This window comes from Phalacrocorax aristotelis, chromosome 1 (assembly GCF_949628215.1).
Source record: "Phalacrocorax aristotelis chromosome 1, bGulAri2.1, whole genome shotgun sequence".
Lineage (NCBI taxonomy): Eukaryota > Metazoa > Chordata > Aves > Suliformes > Phalacrocoracidae > Phalacrocorax > Phalacrocorax aristotelis.
In genome coordinates this window covers 142530702-142550802 of record NC_134276.1, presented here as the reverse complement: position 1 = coordinate 142550802, position 20101 = coordinate 142530702, and the positions used below count along the sequence as shown (strand labels likewise).

The 20101-nt window shown below is 38.0% G+C and overlaps 1 protein-coding gene across 5 annotated transcripts in view; it reads right to left on the bottom strand.

Annotated features, from left to right (window-relative positions):
• The window catches only part of SCUBE1 (signal peptide, CUB domain and EGF like domain containing 1), a 218770-nt gene that overhangs the window by 106695 nt on the left and 91974 nt on the right, over nucleotides 1-20101 (bottom strand). For all 5 annotated transcript variants that reach the window (XM_075112945.1, XM_075112937.1, XM_075112954.1 and 2 more), the window contains exon 5: nucleotides 4715-4840. In XM_075112945.1, coding sequence (XP_074969046.1) covers nucleotides 4715-4840 — 126 coding nt within the window. The remainder of the gene's footprint in view (nucleotides 1-4714; nucleotides 4841-20101) is intronic.

Sequence of the window (20101 nt, the reverse complement as noted above, 5' to 3'; positions counted from 1 at the left end):
TGTGTACGACCTTGCACTTGGTCTTGTTGAACTTCATGAAGTTCACACGGGCCCACCCCTCAAGCCTATCAAAGTCCCTCTGGATGGCATCCCTTCCCTCCAGCATGTTGACTGTACCACACAGCTTGGTGTCATCAGCAAACTTTCTGAGGGTGCACTCAATCCCATGTCAATGTTGCCAACAAAGATGTTGAACAGCACTGGTCCCAATACTGACCCCTGAGGAATGTCACTCGTCACTGGCCTCTGCTTGGACATCGAGCCATTGACCTCAACTCTTTGAGTGTGACAATTCCTTATCCTCTGAGTGGTCCACCAGTCAAATCCATGTCTCTCCAATTTAGAGACAAGGGTGTAATGTGGGACAGTGTCAAATGCTTTGCACAAGCTATGGGGCATCCTGAGCTGAAGCCCTGACACTGGTTCTTCTAGCAGCTTTCAAACAAGATTAATTCTTTTTGTTGACTATAATGCTTACGCTCTTGGACTGGCCAGCCACCTTTCAGGGTCCACAGGCTGGCAGCGTGGCATAATCCCCCTAACTGTCCACCTGCTTATGCTGTAAGCAGCAGCACCTATTCAGTTTGGCTGGGTTGAGCTAAGCATTCCTGACACACAGCCTTGCATGTGGGCCAGTGCTTACATCCATATAAATATATGGACTAGTCTTGAAATGACATTTTGATGATGAAAGACAAGAAACAACTGTCTGGAAGAGGAATGACATCTTAAAGAACAAAAGGGATTTTAATGTACTTATTCTACTAAAAAATGATATTGAAGTTCCATGCTAAAACCTCCAGAAGATAGAAAATACCAAAATTAGCCTCACTCTACAGGCTAAATCCTGCTTTCAGTGCTTCTCTGAACCTTCATATAATGCTTTTTCTGGTCTCTTCCATCTGACGTGACCATGACAATGAGTATTTGAAATCACATGGTCAACTTTTAAATCTGACATTTAGTACCCACTAACTCAAAAAAAATCCCCTTAGACAATGATGTCTTGATCTTGTCCACATGTAGATAGAAATATATACTATGGCTCAGATGCCACAGAATTTACAACAAGCCAGATCTTTTGTTTTTGTAGCATGTTTTTCTGCAACGGTTCGAACCAGCACATTGTAATTCCAGATAAATTAAAAATTGCACTGTTTTTTAACTAAATTGGCCATTAAATATATAATTTATGTAAATATATGGGCATCTCTTTCTATGTGATACAGCTGTGCATGCAACATTGTTTGCAATATTTATTCTAGTATGGCCTTATATTTTTAACGTTCTGAAGATCTTTGCACTGATATCAAATAGCTGCATGAGAACACTGTCAGCAGGAGCTGAAAAGCTGCTACTTGGCATAGGTGGGATGGCATTTTATTGTAAACATACTAGACAAGACTTTTAGAATTACTTAACATCTAGCCCTCCTGCTTATTTAAATAATTAGTATTGGAGGGGGCAGATAGAAATAGCTGTAGTTAAGGTTATCCAGCATTTTTCATTAAAAGATTCAGCTTTCACTTGTTTTTAACTGCCAGAGTTATTTCTTTTAGGTTGCAACTTGCAGGTATATATATCTGCTTTAGGTTTCCTCTTTGTCAAGTTCCAGCTAAACCAATCCAGCTAATAATGAGATTAACAAAAAATGTTTTGGTTTGTTCATGTTTGGGGAAAAAATCTTCTGTGTTTTCCTAGGATGGTGGGCAAGACTGGTTTTTTTTGTAACTGAGGAATTGCATATTTAAAATTTACACTAAGAAACCATTACAGTTGCAATATTTAGCACCTGAAAGCTACAAATTAGCAGACTTCTGGTACATAGACTTATTGTATTATCATAACCATCCTTAATGACAAATGCAGAAAACACTCCTGTCTTATTCAGTGTGCAGTGGAGCTGGAGAAAGTCAGGTCTGTGAAACAGCTGGAGAACCTTGTCTCATTTGCTGCAGAATGAGTAGTAAATCAGAAAGGGACTGATAAGAAAGGACGGTCTTGTTCAGACAGTGAATAGAGTCCTAAAAAACTCTAATCTATTTCTACCCCTGCCATGGAATTCCTACTTAGGGCTTGGCGTGTCACTTGTATCACATCTATTACAGGTTGCTAATATTATATTCCTTTCTCCATGGCATTTGCAACTACAGCTGGAGCCACTGGGAGCTTGACTTTGATCATAGTAAAGTGCTATAAATGCTGAGCTGGGTTCTGGGTGTTTCTTGTTAATCACCTATCACAGCTAAATGATTTTGACATTAACATCGTTATATTCATTTCCCATTTGTAAGATAGGCAAACCAGTCCTTTTTAACTTGACAAGAATGTTCTGAAAATACATTACCAATGCCTACAAAGCACTTCAATACTACAGTAATGAGTATCATGGGAATACCCATGAGGAAATTAAAAATTTTATGTTCACAATAGGGTTTAAATATTGTGCAGCAGGCAAGGCATGACACTGAGTTATGGAGAGGAAGCTATCGAACAAAAGCCTGTTTAATGAGCACTGACCATCATGTGCACTGAACAGAGCAGGACATCAATAGTGACTGCCTTATTAGCATACAATGATACGATCAGGTGACATGCAATCGTGTAATTAGGATGTAATTACAATCTTGTAATGCATGCATAAAAATAAGGGAGCCTCCCTACAATTTTTAATGCTTTCTAATTCATTTTAATATATTTTTTTCCTTTGAGGAACACATGTCTCATTACTAGTGGAGTTGGGCCAATATGTCTGAAAACCTCTCCCAGTATTCTGATTCAATTGCAAACTGGCTGATAAAAATTCACCTAGTGAGGTACTGGTTCTCTGCCACTTGTCCAAATAAAAAAAGAAAGAAGCAAGCTCTGACAAACCCTGAAAGGCACAGCCTCCTGGAAATACCATGATAAATCAGAATAACTGAGAGTGGTACTGGGATATACTAGGGAGGTATCAGACCCTACCAGTCTGTGGCATACAGGGCTACAGACCTCACCAAGGCTGACAAGGGGCAATTGTATCTTTTTCAGCTCTTCAACATAGCTGTACTCAGTATTTGCAAAGCTGCAGCTCAAGATTTAATTTAATTAATTCCACTGAAATGGTTAGCTGTGAGAAGTTTTTTAAAAGTCAAGATTTGGTTTCAGAACTAGGCCTTTATAAATAGCCTGCTGTAATCTCACAATTATTGTCACAGGCTATGTGGCTACAGCTTTCTACTTCTTTGCATTTGGAAGGGCTAGAAATACAGTTATTTTAAATAAGACTCTGGAACATATTCGCAGAATACGCTGTGGGTTTAGGGGTCGGCATACTCTGCAGCAAGCTCTGCGGCCTCGAAGAACTCAGCATCCCTACTTAGAGGTCTGTCAGCAGAAGTTCATTATACTTCCAACTACAATTTCAACACCACAGGGCATAGAATACATTCAAGTTTTTTACACTATTAAACCTTTAGAAATATTGTTCTAGAAACGGCCCTAATTCTCCTGTCACCATCTCACTACAAAAAAGGATAATGTCATTCCTAAGGATTGAACAAATTTGTGAAATCAAATAATAAACAACATAAATAAACATCCTCTCCCACTTTACCAACGTAGCTGATGTTGCACTCCAATGAACAGCACGCAATGTTCACTTCTAATAAACACTGAGAATGAAAATTACCATAAAGGCAATTTTTCTCTGTGCTTTTGCCTTTGGCTCTGTGTAGCCTCTTAATACTGGGGAGCAATCAAGCTGCACAACATCCTGTGGCAGTTCTTGATGATATTCAAAGGTGATTCTTTTGACTTTGTACTTGGGAACTAACATCATCTAAGCATGTTTACAGAGCAGAGATCTCAGGAAGAAAAAAGTTGACGTGGAAGAAAGGCTATCACAAAAATACTGGCCCTATGCAAAGCACAAAGTACGCAAAACATGTTTTATGTAATTTCATTGCACTTTGGGTTTTTGTCTCTCAAAAAGCTATGAAGTAGGAAAGCAAGCTGTTGGAGTCAGATCTAACACTGAAGCCATCAGAAAGACTCCCATGCAATTTGGAAGGTTTCACATGAAGATGTTAAATTACAGATGGTCAATTATTTTAACCTATACAGACCAATTTCCAATTTTGTGGGCTAATGAATATCTATATCCTCAGCATCACAGCTTTAAGAATACATCACTAGGGATTTTTCTTTGAAGAACAGTATATATGATACAACAACATGTTTTCCAAGCTATAACAAGAAAAGTAGACTGCATGTAGTGGAATCAGGACTAGAGCAAACATTTCTATCCTTTACAAGAGAGGAATTAACACTCTTAATTTGACAGCTCTAGTGGATTTATCATTAAACCCATTAGTAGATTTATCAATGCATCTATGGTCGTGGACCTTCAAAATATTGCAAGGCAGAATCCTCTATGCTTTACTTTTTTTGATCTACAAGGGAAGCCTGGATTAAACTGATCCCTCACTTTTCTGCATTCATAGAAAGGTAGAAAAGTTGATACCATTTTGCTAACAGAGTCACTGCCAACATTCTGTTATTCAATCCCTCTTACCCATCCCCAAGTACACCATCTATAGAAAAAAACCACATTACTAAGATTACAAATCACCTTTGGCCAAACTAAAGTTGGTTTCTTGGCTTCTGGAAAATAACAACAATGAAGAAAATAAGACATTTGGCGGCATTTGAAATTTAATCTTCATCTACCTACATTTGCAGTCCTTCTGGTTTTTGGCAAGTTCAAAGCCAGGCCTACATTCACAGGCAACCCCACCTTTGGGCGTCTCCCGGCAGATGTGTGCACACCCATGATCTTTGTTCATACAGTTCATACCCTCTGTAAAAAAAACAGAAAGAAAAGTAGAAAATATTATTATTGAAATAAAATTGCAAAATAAGTATACACATCCAGTCCTCCAGTAATTTTAATTGTAATTTTTATTTGGCATCTGGACTGTGTTCCGCAAGGCAAAAGAATGCAGCTGAAAAGAGGTGTACGATCAACAAAACAGTGTAATAAAGGACAAACCTACTCTGGGGCAAATACAATGAGTACTGCTGTGGAATACAGGGTGTCTCTGCTGCATGTAGAAACCCAGGACTTTTGATTTCCCTAATCCATATCCATATTCTAATCTTTCAAGAAAATATAATGGATTCAAAGGATATTCCAGGAGGTTGTCTGTCCCACAGCTGATTATCAGAGTTGAATAACTGAGCTCAATGTCATTTTTTCCATGTATAAATTTAATGGTTGTTACTGTCTGGTGCATTTGGATTTCCCTGTTAATGTGCTTTGTATTCTCTAACACACAAAATCTGCCAATTTATCTGAGCATTTTTGTTTGGATCTGCGTCTTTGCTATTTGTTATACATCTCAATTATCTGTGTCATCCGCCATAAGTGCAGCCAATCTCCAACAAACCCGCTACCACTTCTCTCTTTGACTATATTTAACAAAATACACCAGCTGTTCAACAAACATCCAATTGCCATGGTTAATGTTTATGCCAAGGAGCAGTATCAACCAGCTTTCTCTTAATCATCATAGGGCCAGTTTTAGCTTTCTAAACCACGTAAGTGACTTAGATACTGAAAGCACCTTATGCTTTTAGAGGCTTTCATTACTGAGTTAATTCAAATCCCACATATTCACAGAAATCTTGAACTCCGTCCTTATGGGTCAGCATCTAGCATTCCTTGTGTGAAGGAAGGCTACCTAGATTTCCATTACAAAGCCTTCCCAGTCTTCCCCTTGGGTATCTGACGTGGAAAGGAGAAACAAATTCTCTTGGAGTACACTGACAGAGAATCCACAGTGTAACTCAGTTTACTACTGGGAAAACAACATGTCTTCCTCAAAACGCTGGTGCGTGCAATATCAGCGTGAACTCAGCAGGTCTTCGTCACGGCTACTCCTACTCATTTAGGCTAATTCGTCAAAACAACTCCAGTGTACAATGTTCACGTTAAACCTGCGGTGATGGCATACTGTAAACAAATATTTTTTTCAGGGCTGTTGCAAAGTTTTTGCTTCCATAGGTGAAAATGATTACTGCTCTCCCTTTTTATTCTTACAGAAGCTACATGAACATACCTGCCCCCTCCGGCATCTACACACACTGCCTTTAGGCTGAGGCTGGTCTCACACTATCAAATACTTGAAACCAAGTGTCAAGGCTTTATGACGAATTTGAGCAAAAGTTTCTCTGCATACAGAATAGTTTTTAACTGAACACAAATAAATGGATTAGCGTGAAGACAGCTACTAAGAAACTTTGTGTACAAAATTCTGAGGGGGTAATGGTACACAAAGTCAGTCAGAAAGTCCCTCAGGTTGACAGAAGCTGACAGCTTCAGAAGTTATTTGCACTGCCTGACTTCACCTCAGAAAGGTTTATATTAACAGAGTAATGAAACACATGCATCACCAGTCCAAGTGGGTATTTTTGTTTCTGTCTCTCACAAAAAATATCAGGATCTTAAATCTCACCACCTATAGACATTATAGACCAACATTATAGACAACAGATATATTTCTCTCTTCTAAGTTCCCCTCTGTGTTAGCCTCGATGAGTCTAAAACCTTGCCAAAGCACAAAATAAGTTATTATCTGTAAACTGCAGCCTGGACAACAGATGATATTGGATATAATACATACTATACTATACTATGCTATGCTATGCTATGCTATGCTATGCTATGCTATGCTTTACTATACCATCCCATCCCAACCCATCCCATCCCATCCATCAAAGAGAGGTATGAATGTTTTGTTTGGCTGAACAGATATAAGAAACCTGGGAATGGCCTTATTGAAGGTTTTGAGGCATTTTATAATCTCTTTCTCTTCACTTCTCCCAACAAAGGATTTCAGACACAATGTGTTTGACAAACTGCATTCCTGCGCACTATGCTATGTTCAGAAAAGGATCTGGGAAAGATAACACATGCCTGATTGAGTCACACTGCTGAGGCAATGAGAAGAGAGGAATTAGATAGATGAAAGAAGATATTTAATGGCCCAGAAGTGTAATGAAGCAAGTGATTTTCAGTGTTTACTTACAGATACCGAATACCTGCCATTGTTAAAATCACTTGGGAAGACAGAAATTGTGCACTACTAAAAATATCAGCAGAAATCAAAGATCAGAATTATTACATTCTGAAACAAAAGTGAAAGACAAAGCAGAATTTTATGCAGGTATTTGTGTGTAAGACCACAATATTTCAGTTATTGTATTCATCAGGTAGTTGGAGCTGTGGAAAAACTATTTCAGTTCCACGTTTAGCTGCAGAACACCACAGAAATCTCCTAAGCCTGAAAACCATTATTTCAGAAAAGTCAAGTTTTTCTGTTGAGATGAAAGACCATTATTTTTCATTCAACATCAAGAGCAGGAACTCAACCACAATGAAACTTCTAATTTATATTTATATTTTATATAATTATATTAATTTTATAATTATTTATATAGTTTATGTTTCTCAAAATTCCTAAGAATGAAATTACAAAAAATTCCTAAACAAAGTTTTGTTCAGACCTGAAAAAATTCTATAAATAAAAATGCGGCAAATAAATATTTTGGCTAAAAATGTTATCTGAACCAAATCTGTGTTAATTTGCAAATAGTTTTAGTAATTCCAAATCTTAATCTTTCAGCAAATGCAGTATTTGGCCAGATGTCTTTCGTATCAATCTCCATACACAAACGATTTATGAATCATTGTTGATACATAAGATTTACTTTTTTTTGCAAGCTGACTCTTCAAACAATACTGAACCTTTCATGTTATAGCATATAAATCACACTAAAATACACAAAAATATGGTAAATACCTTCCTAATACTCATTTAGTTGCTATAGAAATGCGTATAAATGGGACAGAAAAAAACTCCGAAAATTATTTTGTTCAGTATTGTCTTTAGCAGGATGTGGTCCAAACTCTAAAATGAACTAGAAATACATAAAAGACCTCACATGTATTTTCCTGTACTGGAACTGGATGGATTGCACTGCTGGTAGTGAAATAACTGTTCTGCTGACTGCACACCACTCTGCTATCACAGAAGTAGTAAAACGTCTGAGTTATCATCTCCCCTCACTATCACCTCCTGAGAAACAAAGTTTTGCCTTATTTTAGTTAATGTTTAGCAGCCACCTGATGTACACATTCTTTTCACGTAAGGACCCAAGAATGGGGGATAACAACATGGAAAAAATTCCCCTGGTGTTCAAGGGGGATGTTTCTTAAGCATCTCATGCCTGCCTTGGCGTTCAGCCTCCCTCAGCCCCAGGACAAAGGGTGGCCCAACAGGGAGGCAGGCAGCGTGCTTCCAGACCCACTGGCACTGCCGTGTGCCAGGAGGCTCCTCTCCCCAGTGATGGGCAGCGCACAGCTCCAGCAAAAATGCTCTGTTCCCTTTGGGGGTAACTGGCACAATCAAGGCCAAACAGCTTGATTTGTGGAGATGGGTGGAAAACTAGTCATTCAGGTAAAAAACATAATCATGGAAAAATTGGGTGGGATTCTGCTGCTCAGATAAATATGTTTGAAGTTTTTCTCTTAATCACCATAAGCCCCAACTCAGCAAAGGGGATCCAGCACCAAGAGGAGTGTCTTGTGCTTCACGTGTTGCTCCTTCCTAGAGCTGAGCAACGTGATGCAGAACCAGGGAAGAGGACCAGGGGAAACAGCTAGGGAATTATTCTAGGCTTTTCCCAAGGCTGTACAGAATTATGCCCACAGCAATTTTACTTCAGTATGTTGCATGGCCTGGGCAAAATAGCAGGCAACGGATTTTCCACCTGAGCCTTAACCAGAAAGTATTTGCAGAACTACATCTTTTACTACACAGCCTTATGGCCCCACTCTCTCCTGTCGTGTGTGCAACTCCATCACTCTGGTTTTGAACATGAGTAGTTCCTAGCTGCTTCTCTTGATTTTTGCAGTGATCTGTATGTCCCAGCTTCTAGAGCTGATGTGACTATGGGTCAAGTGAAAAACCATAGTTCCCAAATCAAGTGAAAGACTTATAGTTGATAAAAGAGAAGTCTCTACACCAAAAAATTCCTTACTTTATTGTCATGACAGTAAAATGTCTAACTTTGAAAGGTTCTAGTTTTTTCATGTTAACTGTTAATAAAAGCAGTATCTTAATTTGATATGCTGCTACTCAAGGTAGTCTCTAAAGCCTAGCACAAAAATGGGTGCATGTTCTCTCTGGCAGTGCTGGCAGACAGTAAAACAAACTTTTCAAATACAGACACATTCTCAGAAAATTCACCTTACAAAAAGACAGCAACACAGAATCCAGTGGAAAATTTATTATAAAGAGGAAGAGAAATGCCACTTAAGAAAGGAAAATACTACTCTAATTAAACTAAATCCTCTCTCAGCATTTTAGATATGACTTGAGAAACTCTCTCCTATCACATTCCTGGATTTTTTCTGACTTTCTGTTACAAAAGATTGTTCACGGGAGAGTGGCAGACATTGTTGTACGACCTACAATCCACATTCATTTTTGTTCCTGTCCTAGGAGAGATTTGGGTGTGAGCCTACTACATTAATCCAGCCTGCCATCTAGTTATCACAAATCTCTTAATAGTGCTGTTATGCAAAATGTTTAGTCTGATACAATGACCTCTCCATTGTATTATGCTCTAAAAATGTTTTCAGCTCAATGGCTCTGAAAGTGCTTAAATCAGGCTGAGTGTGACAGCCTTTATTTTTCATTAACACTGCCTGTTCTCATCTTAATTAAGACTTCTACCAATTATTTTACTCTGTGGTTCATCATATATGCTTACGTTATCCTCTATGTTGTCATAATTTCACTTACTCTGTATTTATACCGCTGCTATTTTTTATGGCTTCCAAATAAACATGCTGATTCCGAACACAGTCTGGAAAAGACTACTTTAAATTCACCAAAGATATAATACAGTAATAACTTGTAGAATATTGTCATAGTATATGTGGTAGAATGTGGTAAGAAAATATAAGAAGTCTCGAACTTAACCCGTATATACATGCTCACATGCACACTAGCACGTGTCTCACTTACACTCAGTCCCAAAGACTACATAATTGGATTCTCTTTTTTGTTAAGTTAGTTTTCACACTATGTACACAGTGAAATCTCTTATTACAGTTGCACCCTTATTTAACAAAAAAATGAATCTTATAAAAAATAATTTAAAAAGTTGTAGTCATGATTTACAAAATTCATACATCGTACATAATTTGTATGATTCTGTTCTAGTAACTTCTAAAAGAGTTAAAAGACATTAAATATAAGTTATATGCATGTAAATGAATTGCTGGACTCAGATAAGCCACAGTGTTTAATTATTTATGAACTGTTTTACACACTTTTAATGAACATACCCTGGACGTAAAGTAAAGCATAAATCTTTATAACATAAACAGTAACCAATTGTTGTGGTTAGTTTCTCTCCATCAATCTTAGTTATAGGAGATAATTACTTCTGCTCCAGTAAGGGATACTTGTGGTGCAACAAAACTGTTACTGGTGATATTCAGGACTTTCAGGACTTTTCTCTTTTAAAGAAATGCTAATTTAAGGAATGGTAGAGTTCAGCTGTGTCAGGATTAGGTGATACAGTTCAACTGTATCAGTATGTATTATGTATCATAGCAAAATATAATAATACCAAATATATTGTCATTATAATAACCATAAAATAACAAACAGAATGTAGCATGAAAAATATTGTCTTTAGGTCACCTGATTTCACTTTTGGTTATTCTCTCAATGCCTGGTGATAGAAAGAAGGGAGTATATCTTCAGCAGCAGAGAGAAGAAAGAATACAAGAGGAAACAAGCATTCTCATTTTAGTTGTTTACTAAACTATTAACATAGTGGGATTTTTTTGGTTTTGGGGTTGGATTTTTTTGTCTGCTTTTTTAAATTAATGTGAGAAACTACAGCGCTACGATAAAACATACTGATCAATGACCAAGCAATTTAGAAGACTGACAGAGCCGACAACTCTCCCAGAGCTTTTATTTTACTCTGTTAGGAATGAAGGCCAAACAAAACACACTCAGTTTCTGATGGAGACAGGAACATGATGTTAGTGAAAGTGCAAGATGGCTGTTTCAAGCCAAATTTTACATTATGCATGTAAATTTTGGTCATACAAATGTAGTCAGATGGTTGACTCTCCAAAAAAAAAAAAAGCATACTGTTAACTTCTCAGCTGGCTTGTGGAAAGCAGCTCCCCATCTACACCTCTGAGTGCCCCTGATTTGGCCTTCTAACTCCAGCATCTTGTGTGCTTCAAAAGAGTGAAGAAGATCAACATTTGGCTAAAAAACCCAATTATAGTCATCAAATACATATAGTCAGATCTTAGCTCCATTGGAGCTGAAGGATTGTTTTCCAACAGCCTGGATCTCACCTTCACCTTTGTGCTGCACAGTTGCATCAGATCCGCTGAATATTTCTGGCTCATTAATAAGGGCCTGATTCTGGGACATAAAGAATATCTGGGTGAGCTCAGATGCCCAGTGAGAGTCTAAAATGCTCTCATCTCAGAACTGGATATGTCCTTCCACGAGGATAAAAAAAAACCACTAAGATTTGCTTTCTTCAGCAAGAAAATGGAGGATAAAACTAATTAGTTGAGGCAGCTACCCTTCCTCAGCCGATTACAACGCCATGGGTACACAAAGCGTCCATATAGGAATACACTACTAGAGCTAAATGAGAAACCTCACATTGGGTATGCCGGAAATGAAATAATCTGTGTCATGGTCTAATGTTTTCCATATTCTTAACTGAATGAACACAAGACTTCCTTTCCATCTTCATTCCTGAAATAAGTTGCTTGGTTCTGCCTAAAGCTGTTGTTTCAGTGAGTACAACTAACCCCAACAGAGGTTGAAAAGAAAACAACTAAAGCATGCAAACTGACCCAAGGAAACAGAATTCTACACTATTAAGTAGTTTGGCTGGAGAAATCCTGGACATCATACAAGAAAACAGCTGCTGGTATATTACAAAATAAACAAATTCAAGTTTGTTTAGCAGTTACATGTATTTTCAGTTTGGATATAAAACGTGCTTAGGGACATCATTGTCAGCAGGCAGGCTCTCAGTCTGATCTCTGACAAGATGTTCCTGCTCTGAGTGGCAGCCAAAAAAACCCACGTGTCATCCAGCCATGAACAGGGGTTTTTGTCTTAAGACAAATAATAGGCACGTGTCAGAAATATGACTTTGTTCTGTCAGCAGTAAAAGCAAAGATTTGCAATTCTGCAAAGGTACTATAGTTTTAGAAAAGTGAATAGAAAGATTAAATGAATGATGGGAGTGAACAGACCAAGTTTAATTTAGCAGAAAAACTATGCAGGTAGGGAAAGGAAATGGATTCAAAAATTTCCAGAACATGCCAACAATACCTGTGGGACCAGGAACAGACAATAAGAAAGACTGGCTGAAATCCATCCCAGGTTGGTTGTGACCAACTTGTGATTGCGTGTTGCCTTTTTGGTGGATCACATGAATGAAGTTTCACAACCTCAGTCTGTTTCCCACATTGCAGAGCTACCAATAGAAGCTGGTGCTCACTGAAACCCCTTCCAGTAGCCCCCATTACCTTCTTACACATAGATATAGTTTATCTCAAAGAAAATTCAGCAAGATGGCCCAGGGAACGTGTGTTGCTGCTGCTCTGGCAGAATCAAGGCAGTCAGTTTCCTCTAGTATCTACTTGGCACCTGACATCACCACTGATTTCACATGAAGGGAAATAAATGGCAGAGGAAGAGAAAGATAAGGACAAGAAAGGAAAGCAAACAAAACACAGTCAACACTATCACAATCTGCTTTTAATTTTACTTAATCTTTAAATTGCGATTCCTTAAACAGCAAAACAAAGCAAAGAAAAGGTTGGTTTTCAGGGAGTCACTGCCACACAAAGTCCATTGGCAGAGAGAGGTGACACTCAGGGCAGACAAGGCCATGCAGGAGGCAAAGCTGAGAAATGAGCTTTCTCCATTTGAGTCTTCACCATTGCTGTCATTTCTTGGTGCCTTGGTGGGAGCTAATAAACCTTGAGTAGTTCTGATATCCTGGCCCCCAGAGATGTGGTGCTGCAGCAGAGCTAGCAAATTACAACATCACCAAGGCGTGCTCAAGTACTCTCAGACAGGTAGGAGTTCAGTAACTACAAAAAAGTCCCAAGTTATTGCCAAAATGAGAAACCCCCAGGTTGTTTTTGAAAATACTAGGCCTTTGGGCCTCATAGCATACTAGAGATACGAAAACCTGGCTCACTCTTTTCTAAAAGCTTCTCTCTAGGGATAAAAAGTACCTATTTGTAACATGGGAAAATTGTAGAGCGTTAGACCAGACAGTGGCAAGAAAATGTTTTTTTCCTCCCTGGTCACAGGAAAACTCAGTATTTAAACAAAAATTCTCTACCTCCTACCAAGTGAAACTTCTCAAAAAGATGTTGCAAAGTTTTCAGTCCTCCAATAAAAAGACTTAAAATAGTCTCAGAAACAGACACTTTCCCCAAATATAAATAAATCACTTAAATGAAAATACGGCTTTTTATTAGTGTTTCATGAGAAGGTTTTGAACCATTTTGAAAGTTTTAACCAAAGTTTAAGTCATTATAGTATCATTTGTGAAAAGATAAGGCAAGAGATGGGATGATGGGATGATGGGATTATTAAAAAACCCTTAAAATCTTGCATTTTTTTCCTTCTTCTGAATCTGCACAGCTGACATGAGACAGCCTTGGTTTCCAGAAAGAAATGTTTCTAGTGAAATATTTTAAAAGTATAAGGCACTTTTTCAAACACACAGTGGATATTCAAATAGATAGAATAACAGTACATATTCCACCAACACTTTGCTTTGTAGGAACTCCTTCACATCCTAAACTCTTCCCAGGAAAATTTCGTAACATATTGCAACATCATGTAATTAAACATAACATGAATATGTGCTTGATGAGTACCTTTGGAAGCAAGAAGAGATATTTAGCAGGTTTACTTTCCAACTGTTATTTAAGAAAACTGTGTAGTAAGTAAACCTTGCAAAGCAGCAGGATGAAACAGATTCTTCTTTTGGGTTCCTATTAAGCTTTAACTAAGACACTTCATTCACTGTGGAACCAGCTGATGATGAAGGGCCCTGGATGTGTGTGAGGGTTTACTTTCAAACTCCAAGTGGAAGAATGACCTCAGCAATGCCTATTCTGCATTGGGAATATTCTCACAACTCTTGAATTCTTTTTCAGGGAAGTACCCGTTTCCTGTGGCCTCAACTTATAGGCACTACCTTTCTAAGGCTTAATAAGCCCCAAATCTTGTTGGGGGTTGTTGTCTGGTCATGGTCAAAACGTTGTCTGAAGAAATCTGGTATTCATTTTGCTGTTTTAGCAAGGTTATTTTACTGCCATGAACACAGCATGTAAAGGCATTTCTAAGTGTTGATGGCTGGAAAAAGCTTCATATATGCAATAGATCTTGTCCTATTTTCTTTTTACATAAACAGAAAATACACTGTAGAACTAATTAGCAAAATGATACATGATATTATATTTAACTGTATATATTATATACTATTATATACTATTATAGATATATGTATCATCATATATGCACTAATTTTTATATATTATGAATATTCATAATTATACAGAATGCTATATTTAGTAAGGCATCTATAACCTATTTAAACCCCAAATATATTGTGCAATAATGAAGACTGTTCGCTGCTCTACAGGTAAATATGGAGCACAGACCTATTGATTATCTTACATCAGGCCTATCATTTTTGTGGGGCTAAACATGACCAAGATTCAAAGCTCATTCTGTTACTTTGTTACTTACAAAATAAGATACTGACCATGGTGTTAAAGAATCCATAGACTTGGCCTGTGCAGAAAGGACTGTGTAGCACAAAGGTGGTCATGTCTCTCAAAGATAAGGGATAAAGCAATAGAGGTTTTAGCCTCCTGTTCAGTATTTTGGGCGTCGCTTCAGCTCTAGAAAGCTGGATGTGAAGCAACATCCATATGTAGCTGTGCTATAGTGCCATAGCTTCACGTTTCCATCAACATTTTGACAGTAGAAAAATCCAATGGCCTAAGTTATTGTCCAACAACCAAACAGCTGATTTCCACCAGCTGTGGCGACTTTCAGAAAAATCATATACAACCTGGAACCAATATTTTAACAGTATTTTTGGAAACATTAATTCAACTACAGTTTCTCTCAAAAATGAGATTGTGGGTATACTTAAGTAGTGCGTTTGCACACAACACAAGCTCTTTTTAGGTGCAAAGCTTTCTTGTGTTCAAACCTCAAGGTTTGTACAGCCCACTTGCATGCACAACCGGTGTGGAGAAAATAATTTGTCCCTTGGGGAAGTCAAACTGGAAAGTGTACGCTAGGGTGCCAGAAACAGCTTCACAGGATACAGAATGGACTCCAAACTTGTTCAGTACATTGTTTCAATACATTCCCATCTTTTTTTTTTTTTTAAAACACACATATATATATTTTCACTGATGCGTATCAGAGAAATAAAGTAATCTAACTGAGAACTGCAGTGGAGTCAAGAAAGAATAAATGATACTATGCCTTAGAAAATACTACTGCTTCTGAAATGTTAGTCTAGCAAGACTGTCAGTACCTAAGGACAATGGAATACTGAATATGAAAGGCAAAATATATGTCTGCAAACTGCCTTGTGAATGGGCAATTCGATTTCCTGCCAGAATGTTTTAAGATATGTGTAGTGGCTGGGGTAGAAGCTAAGTTATCTGCAGTATTGTCATAACTAAATAACTACTTCAATAAGCTCAGTGTGTTTGGCTCCTCCATTCTCCTCTGTCTCTTGACTGATTATTTAGTGGATCTGGTGCTAGAGATCATAAATTTCAAAATTCTTTCAAGTTTTTTTGTCTTTCTGATCAAAGAAATGTTTATGTATCCTTCCCATACTGTGTCTCTTTAAACCATTGGCTTTTTCAAAGTGGTTTTTTTTTTAACGCCATAATGTGATGTACACAGAGAGGTAAATGATGTCAGAATCCTTTCTGCCCCAAACCAGTCTGTAAATCTTCAGAAAAGCAAAGTTCATGGGTGCATTTAAAAGGGGCACAATCTGTTTGTGCTTAAAAGAAAGTCCCCCTTTTTTGTGTGTGCAGAATAACAATGCCAGAATGTGTTATTCCAAAGAACTGTTGCCATGGTGATGCCATCAATAACATCATTTTCTGCATCCTTGTCCTTTAAACACATAAGGAACGCAACAAGCATTGGTAAATGTGAAAAAAGAACAATTACCTTTTCTCTCTCAACAGCATAGGAAGCCTTTTTTTCACCTCATCAATAGAAAATTATGTAGAAAGGAATAATAAAGACTGTTACAAGAAGCACCAAGAAGCCTATTAGTGACAAAGGCTTTTTTTTTTCTTTCCATGAATAATTACAGCTCTTCAAGAAGAAATCAGCCCAGGCTAAGGACCCTTTGCAAGCTTTAGATGGTAAAACAAACATTTGACTATACAAGGATTTCCCTTTCATGTACCTTTCCAAGGAAAAACAACTAAAATCCAGAGTGAAATGAGAGAGACAAAACCCAAAGAAACATCTGCTGCAATTAAATTTAAAGAACCCTGCACATTCACCTAAAGGACCTGTATCAAAAGCAACTAGATGAGTGACAGAATCAATATAAATTTCAAGCCAGCAGGTTAAAGTTGTCTGTGGTGGGAAAGTTTGGCTTTTTAAGTGGTATAATAACAGGAAGCTATTCTGATTCTGTATGAACGGGGGAAAACAGGATTTCAACACTAGATGTGTTACCAAACAGTTGTAAAACATTGCTAAGGTAAAACCAAAAAGGCCAAAGCAAAATGGTAGATACACTTACTACAAAAAGTCAGTTCATAAATAATGGAACCTTCACCAAAGCAAGATCTGACTACAGGGACTTGTAAGAGTCATGTAACATATAATTAGGGAGCCCTTTTGAAACATTACACTTTTGTCCTGACTCTGATGGGCGATGTGTAAATGGAAGCTCTCAATGTACTGCTTGGTGTTTTCTACACAAAGTGAAGGTCAACATGTTGTGCAATGGCATGTTTATATCTTTTGGGCCTTTCCCTACATACTTATACTAAGGTCAGAGGCTGAAGATGATGATGGGAAAATCTCCTGCTTCCTTCTCCTTGTCTCTAGGAACATAAAGAAAGAGAAAAGCATGGAGGAAAGGAAGAAAGGAGTGACAAATTTTAAAGGTAGTTGGAGCATGTGAGCTGGAGATGAGAATAAGAGTTGGTAAGCTCAGACACGTAAATCCTAGAGAGTTAGACCAAAGGGCTGTTAGGGTTAATGACAGCAAAGACACATAGCAGAAAACTTTAATCAGGTTTAAAGCAGTAAAATGAATTTGTTAACATGATGCAAATCTAAATTCTTTAGCTGAATAAGAATGGTCTATGAGTAAAAGGTAACCATATGGCAGCATTTACAATGGACAGTCTGAGCTAGTTAGGAAAGGGAGTTTAAGATGTTCAAGTTCTTTTACTGAACACCTTTTTGTTTTGTGTTGTCCTTTGATTTCTCACTGCTTCTGCCTCTCTACCTCTTAAAGTGAGAGATAACGCTTGCTCATTTTGGATAGCTCCTTCACCTCTCCACTCCTTACTGTGGAAATCCCAAGGTAATTGTGAGCCAGTAAAGATGAACAACATATGGAGATGGCAGGAACCAATTCTTTTCCTTTCTGTTTTAGAGCCTCTGCAATGTTTCAAAGTACTCCACTATTCAATTAAGTTTAAATGCTAACACTGACTGGATTCTGTTTTGTGGAAAAAAAGCTTCCACATTCTGTTCAGATTTCAACACATTTAAGAATTGTTTAGAAAGCTCTGTTGAAAGGCGTTAATAGGGCAGCTAATGGGCTAACTGAGGTTATCTGAGGGGCTATTCACCAAATTCCCCAGAAAACAAAAATTAGTGAAATCTGTTTCTCAGTATCTAAACATTACCCCTTATCCCTAAAGCCGAAAGAGTAAAAGACAAATTCTTGGAAGGAAATGTTATAATTCCCTTCCCTTCTGGTTTGCCTGAGACTTGGAAAGAAAATGTCTACTTTTGTAATTTCCTAGCTGGACTCAAGAGGCTGAAAGCTGAATGGCAATTCCCAGTTTACTGGTCCCTCAGATCAATGCTCCTGCATGGTTGTCAACAAAACAAACCAAGGGTTTTGATGAATTGGTGAGAGTCTCTTGAACTCCTCTGAGATACTTTAAAGGCCATTGGAAGTTTATCTGTTTAATTTATGGAGTAAGTATTAAAAGTGTACATGTGTTTTGTTAAGACACAGCTTCCTAACTCTCTTGGACTAGAAGGACACTTAGTAATTTCAATTGCTTGTAGGTTACCTCAGTATGCATGCAGTGACCCCACAAGGGTCACTTCAATGTGAACACATTCTTGCACAGATCTTTGAGAAAATCTACTTTAATTTTTATTCTGAAGAGGAAAAACCTTCTGAGGTTAGACATTTTAAAAAGATATGTGGCTGCTTACAATATTATTCCCTTTCATCAGTAAAAAAAACCCTTACAATAATCAGGCATCAGCTAAATCGTTCTCTTTTTCTATCCTCTGAATCCTCAGATGGAATTTCCTCCACTTGATCATGTAAAATTGTACCATTTTTCAATGGAGAAGCAGAAGGAATGATGTAAAAATTTAAACTCCCCTATGCTAACACATTCTGAATACTAATGGTGCTTCTCAAAAGAGAATGATATTCCCATCTTATGGATGCCTGCAGAATGGGAACCTGAAGATGAACTAAGAAGCGTGCCTTTGTGACTATTTGGAATTAATAAGACTTCCACTGAGGCAAAAGGCATACTATCAAAAAAAACCCCAAACTACGTCATACCATATCACAATTAAAATTTCAGTTGTTTTCATGGCCTCTGCAAGAATGCATCCACCTTTACATCACCACCACTTCGACTTGAACCAGTGCATTTCCCCTACACTTAAGTCACAAAAGAATTTGTGAAATATTCTCAAAGATAGTACTGAAAAGCTTTGGTGACATATTTCTGGCCACAACCTGCACAACAAGAGCGAGTAAGTATGTCTTACAGCTGCGTTTTTATCACAACGTAGGTAACGATAGTTTTTTTGTGACACATCTTTGCTAAGGAACTTGCCAGATAGTTGGCTGGGAGGAAAATGAAAGCTGTGAGTGCGTGGGCATTGCTCAGATGGAGAAAGCAGATGACAGATAGGTCCTGGGGAAGAGTCAAAATGAGGAGATGAAGGAGGCTAAACAGGAATGAAGGGTCAGTCAGTTGTTGCCACTGAGTCAGAGGATTTGGACAGAGGCCTGCAGAGGACATGAGTAATAATGCTGGCACACAGCATATAAGCAATCAGGAGACAAGGTCTCAGGTCATGGTCCCATGCTGGAGAAGGAAAGGGAAGTCCCATAAAGAGAAGAAAGCAAATCTGCTTTTGATGAAGTCCTGGAAGTGATGTAGTGTGGATATGGAATAGAGAAGGCAGTGTGCTGAACAGACCAGTAAGTTAAATTCCTTGGACCTAGAAAAACAGGAAGAAAATAACACAGAAAAATTTGGATAATGCAGAAAATAATGGAAAGGATGGCAGACAGAGGGAGCCAATGAATACAGCCTTCAGACTTACCAGAAAAAGGTGTGTCACTCAGTTTTATTCCATGCTCCTCAATGACATTACATGACAATTGCTTGTATGCCACTGAAGTTCTTAGCTTGAAAATACGTAAGTTTTTCAGCATCTCTAATAGAGTTCTGTGGGAAGGCTTGATTTCATCTACTACAGTCTTTCTTACCACAGCTCTGTATAACCAGGCTGCTTGTGGGGTGACATCAGACTGAAGAAACATTATGAGCATTCCTCTCTGCCATTGGCATAAGGACCATCATTATCAATATCCAGCAAAGCGTAACAGTAGAAACTCTGTATGTTCAGAAGCAAAGTGCTAGGCAAACTCTTAATCTCTGATACAAACAGGAGTTTCAGTC